At 31.9% G+C, this 6000-nt stretch overlaps 1 protein-coding gene across 1 annotated transcript in view; it reads right to left on the minus strand.

Annotated features, from left to right (window-relative positions):
* The window catches only part of LOC121123596 (uncharacterized), a 44561-nt gene extending 39522 nt beyond the window's left edge, over positions 1-5039 (minus strand). Inside the window, 1 exon segment of the mRNA XM_071890817.1 lies at positions 4547-5039. Within this exon segment, the coding sequence (XP_071746918.1) occupies positions 4547-4723 (177 nt within the window). The 5' untranslated portion in view covers positions 4724-5039.
* Between the last annotated feature and the right edge of the window lie 961 nt (positions 5040-6000).

Consider the following 6000-nt stretch of genomic DNA (forward strand, 5'->3'; position numbering starts at 1 on the left):
ACCCTTAGGAATAAGGTAAATGCTACTTTCCACCACTAACTCCTTTACTTGCTGAATACAGCCAACACAAGGGAGTTGAACTCATATTCAGCTAATGAAATTGTCAAGACCCAGGGGCGTCCTTAGAGGGAGGGATGGAGGGGCTGTAGCCCCCAAATTAAGGAATGTTTGCATTTTACTACAAAATGTAATAATTGAATTTATTTTACTAAATGTAATATTTGAAATTTGATTTTTAAATTTAATTTTCTATGAATAGCTATTGATTTTTGATTTAATTTTTTTTGTGAACAGCTGTGGAGTTTTGAAATAATTTAATATTTAATTTTTTTGTAAATAGCTGTGGATTTTTGAATTTTTTTTGCAAAAAAATATAATTTTTTGGGGAAAAAATTAAAATATTCAATTTTTTCGGAAAAAAAATTCTCAAATTTTATTTCAAATATTATTTTTTTTTAAATCAGTTAAAATTAAATTTTTTGCTCTGCAGCATAATTAGCCCGAATGAAAAAACAATCTTGTAAAGAGCTAAAATTCCTTATTTTTTGGGTTGGGCTACAGCCTTTCCAGCCCAATCCGTGCAGACGGCCCTTGTACATATAGAAATAAATATGTATGTACAAATATCCAAATCATGTAGATACTATCTAAGCATCTGCTATAGAATTCAAAATGCAGCCAGTTTATTATTTGATTTGCTCCATTTTACATTGTACATATTGCTCTAAGAAAATTTATTTTAATACATATATCCACAAACATATAAACAAGAAAGATATGTTGTTTTTTTTCCTTCTTTTTTTGGCAAGTCTGCCCTGAAGTAAGTAAGTATTTTTCATTTAAGCACACACAAGTATATTTAATAACATATACCTATATTGTATACTAGTATATCTATAAGAAAAAAGATTATGAATCCTTTTCCTTCTTTTAATTGGAAGCCCTTTGACTAAAGAAAAAACATTCAAATAAACTACTGGAGTAAGGTCAATATTCTGTCATGATATAATTTTATACACAAACACATTACATAGATCCAATCTGAATGAGAGAAAAAAACTGGATAATTGCCAATAAAAATTGTCAAAAAGAAGGGGCAAAAACCCGTTCCCTTGGATTGTACACTGTACAATGCATTACTTTTTCCATCATTATTATTTCATGTGCATAGTAAGTACAGTTAGACCTGTATGTAGCGGTCAGGCAAGAGAAACTGAAAGAGCGATCACTTATTGAAAGGTGATCTCTTAAACCTTGTTTATTACCCTTCTATATTTGAAAACAGGATATGTCCGCTTAGTGCAGTGAGACACTTAGAATAGGGCCTGTTAGACTAGGTCGAACTGTAAATTTTGCATACAAGTTGCGATTTTGTACAAATTACAATTTCTATATCTCATAAGTCATAACGCCGTATATTTAATTATAAAATCAGTCTCTAATACTTGATGTAGTAATTTCATTTTGATCTATTAAAATTATTATGGGCTATTATGTATTAAGGGGCAATATAACTATGGACAGTTGAACTTTATAGTGTGCCACATAATATCTACTCATATATTAGTAATTTTTATTTAATATATCATGAGTTATATCATTAATATATGGCCAAATATTCAATGATTGCATTATCCTTCCCTAAAATATGTACTATAAATTCTTAATATATAAAATTATTCGTCTCATTTTTGAGTTGTAACAAGTACAATTAGTAGTACACGACATAAATACAACATCCTACTCTATAGAAGATATGCTACTCCTTGGGATTCATCCCAAAAGATTGGGATATTAACGTTACGTTAGGGATGATTTCTATCAAAATGTGAAAATCTTGGGATTGTATACATTCAACAATGATTGATAACTTTCGTTTAATTATATCTTCAAACTTTGAAGATATAAAGCGTTAAGAATTTATAACTTTTTGAGTCGTTTTACACTCGTTCAGTACTCCGTCTCGTTTGTCTGATTTTAACTGCCTATACACAATATACCTATTAGAAAGAACGGAAGAAAATGTTCGAACTGATTGCCGCAGAAAGACCTAATAACGAAGCAAAGATAGGCTTAAAACGCATATAGAAAATGAAAATTGTATATGCTATTCAGTAAATATTATTGACGGTGAAGAAGACTATAAAACATGACTGATTCAAGGTGAGTGTCCAATTGTATTGATATACAGTAAACCAATATAATTTTCTTGGGATCTTAGGGGGAAATTTAGGGATATATCAAAATTCTAAATAGCATCCCTGCTCTATAGCTTTTAAGAAACAGAAATGGAGGAACATATATTGTCCTTAAGAGTGTATTAGTATCCTTCTCAGTATGATTAATAAGGATGAGGCAGGAAGGAATGAAGAAAGGATTGGCGCAAATACAAAAACCTAAAATGTAGAGTAGATGTGGTATAACAACAGAAGCAATAACAAATGCGTGAAAGAAAGGAGAAAGAGAAGAAAACATAGCAACACTGAATCTAGGTTACATACTTAATTGAAGAATGTATGGGAAACGAGATTGACCTAAAAAGGAGATAAATAGAAGAGAAGCCACTATTATGAAGAATTAAGACAAAGAAGTACAGCTCTATTATGTTTTTAGGCCTGAAAGGATTTGTGTGCTAGACTACATTGAATAAGAAGGATATTCCAGGGGCTTGCTTTTTTTGCAAAGTAAGTATTCTAAATAATAATACAAGTGCTGACTCTTTCCTTGATATTTTCCAACTCCACATAATCTTACAAAAGATATTTTTTCCTAGAGAAAGAGAGAGATTTCTTTTTCTACCTACAAGAGGTAGGTAGAGTCTCATGTTTCAATAGAATTATTTTTATTTAAGAGTATAGTATGTATACTTTATGCCCTTAAAATATGTATTCTTAATGATTTTTATATGTACGAATATGTACCATATTATGTAGTACTCAACAACAAAGGGCACAGAGAGAGTGTTGTTCATTATCGCAATTCTTTGGACAAAGGGATATCTATGTACATATAAATAATTATAAAACTCCTTGTTCCATTTCTCAAATGAATACTTAATCAAACAATAATAGCCTTTTACTCATTATTATAAGTAGTACTACTACTTTCTCTGACGTTATCTCCAATAGTAATATCAGGCACCATAGGCAGAGTTTGCAGAAGGACCAAGCCCCCTGATGCTCAAGATTTATTTTATTAACAATTATATTGGATATACTTAGTAATTACTAAATAAATACAATTTGGCCCCCAACCTCAGAACCAATTTAAAACTACATCTATAATAGGCAGAACCACTTTAATGTAAGGGCTAACATGGGCTGAATCCGAAAGACCATAAGCAGATATAGAATAACCCTCCCCCCACTTTGTATAAATTTCAAACTCTACCTATGTTAGAGGCATATTAAGTTTAGGAGCCCACTGATGAGCTAGAAAGTAGTATTTTTTGCATTTGTATTTTATTTGGTAGGGCCTACAAACATGGCTGCCAGTGAACTTTCAACAAAACTCAAGACGTAGCTATTTAAAACCCAAGGCTACAATATATATATTAATATTATGATTTATTTTCTTATCTTTATTGAAGAAATTTCGGTAGATATTTACAAATGGTCGGCTGCAGATAAACGTTTAAGCTTCTATTGATCATCAATATGGTTTTCTGTATGTTTCGGTGAAAGTAAAGGGAAATTAAATAATTTATGGAGCTGAAATACTTGGGTTACTTAAAGATTTAGTATCCTTAGCTTTGCAATTATCCTATTTGTATCTTAAATTAAATATCTTTAATATTTGATTGCATAGCTTTACTAAGAACTTTAAGCAATTATATTTAAATTTTCTATCAGTAATTTCCTCAAACGGATTATTAATCAAGTTTGATGATCCCCTTTTCCTCTAATATAAACTTAATTAATACTTTTAATAATTTCTGACAGTTTGGCGGCTGCCTGCAGTATTTGATCTTTAACAAAGAATATCAGTACAAAAAACCTAAGAAGATATGTGAAACCCAATATCTGGGGGGGACAAGCACTGGGAACCCTGCCTACAGCACATATTACCAACCCCGTGGATAACGAATACAGGTCAAAGGAATAACGTATAGGCCTGTACATAGGTGCATAATATTCATATAAGATGAATGCAGAAGGATTCCTCCTTCACCCTTTCTCTCATACCCTTTCCCTGATTACGGAATAGGTGGCTGTATTAGAAGAATATTAATACTAAAGTTGGTAGTATGGAATATGATCTATAGTATACTGATAATGACGACTGAGGTACGCCCACTCCCCCTCGTCTTTCTTTCTCTCCTTCACTTCCAGATCTACAAAAGTAGGTTATGTCAAAATATGTACAAAAGTACTTCAAATACAGTCACAGAAAATATTTATAATATATGCGTATATTATAAATAGATAATAACTATATACATAATATAATTTAAAAAAAATAAAGGATTAATCAATTAATAGTTGTCAAATAATAATGGATTATATGATATTATATAGATATAAATAAAATAAGATGGAAGGCCCACCTGAAGTTCATTATCTGAGGCATCCAGGTGACTAGAACAGCGAATGACTCCAGCTCTCCAAGGCCATTCAGTATATCGATTAATTTTGATTTTATGACTTCCACTCACGCATAGAAATCGTTTTCCTACATTATCCGTTCGTAGGGAAAGTGACTTTGACGAAAAAGAGCCGGACATTATTATGTTGGGTCTTTGTGTGCGAGTGTTTTAACTTTAAATACTATTTGAGAAGTGTGTAGTAGTTACTAGTTGCTCCCCGCTTTTACTGCAGTTGATGTTGAATCTTTATTTGTTCAAGTTCTACTAGCTAAAGCGACGGATTTCCTCCTTGTCTCTCCTGAATGCAATAATGCCGCCAATAATCACAACAAGTTTCATAAATAAGAATATTAATAATATAATAATACATATATAATTATTTATCTATCTGTCACATATTTTTATTAATTAACGACACCATCATCCCGACCCCAACCCCGAATAAAATTCAACTGCTCCATTCTTTCTTTTTCAAAATACTTTTGCTCGCCCGTAGAATTGTATTTTTGTTATTATTATTATTCTTGTAAGTCTTTTAAATAGAAGAAGGGAAGAGAGAGAAACACAGGCCATCATGATCCCCCTCTCCTCCTCCTCAATCCGGCCTACATTTTTTTTGACAAGTTCCATGCATGTACAACAGAGAGCTCTCCCATTCTTCTTTTCTTTTTTGCTCAATATGGCGGCCTCGGCCTTGTGTACTATTGAGAATCAGAATACATTATTAATTCTTTCCCCTCACAAACATGTTCCTTTATAATAATAATAATATTATATATATAGGAAGGGAGGAAAGAGGAGAGTGCTCTGCACTAGGGAGATCTGTCGAGTACGAATGTGCACCAGAATGTACCACATATATTAATTTAACAGGTGCAATCCCCTTTTATATCAAGAAATGATAAGATCGTTCTAATATTTCACTCATAATTATAATTACTTTTCTTTAGGGATTGATTAGGATATCCCTAAGAAGAACCGTTTTTGAAGAATGCAATGCAATTTCATTTCTTATTGCGCGTTATAAAGAATTGAGTTTACTCATTGCAAGGAGCGCATTGACGGCTAAAAAATATAATGTAAATCTGCATCAATTGAAGAAGTGGAGACCAAGAACCTTTAAACGGATTTGAATGGGACGTGTGCTATACAGTAGGTCCTTCACACGAATGCGTGTATTTCCTTTCTCGACAGAGCTCGTAAGTTAAATCAATTGATTCAATTATACGAAATAACTCCCTAACTTGTATTTCATAAAAGAAGAAGACTGAATTGTAGTTTTGGATAGATCTAAAACGATTGTAATCCTATCTGTTCTAGGACCGGTCCTTATTTGTCTTTTATGGTAATTACAACAGCTGAAAAATCGTAGTTATTAACTACGTCATGTCCGTAGTTGAAGTGTTATCAAAGTC

The sequence above is a fragment of the Lepeophtheirus salmonis genome, chromosome 8 (genome assembly GCF_016086655.4).
Source record: "Lepeophtheirus salmonis chromosome 8, UVic_Lsal_1.4, whole genome shotgun sequence".
In the NCBI taxonomy this organism is placed as follows: domain Eukaryota; kingdom Metazoa; phylum Arthropoda; class Copepoda; order Siphonostomatoida; family Caligidae; genus Lepeophtheirus; species Lepeophtheirus salmonis.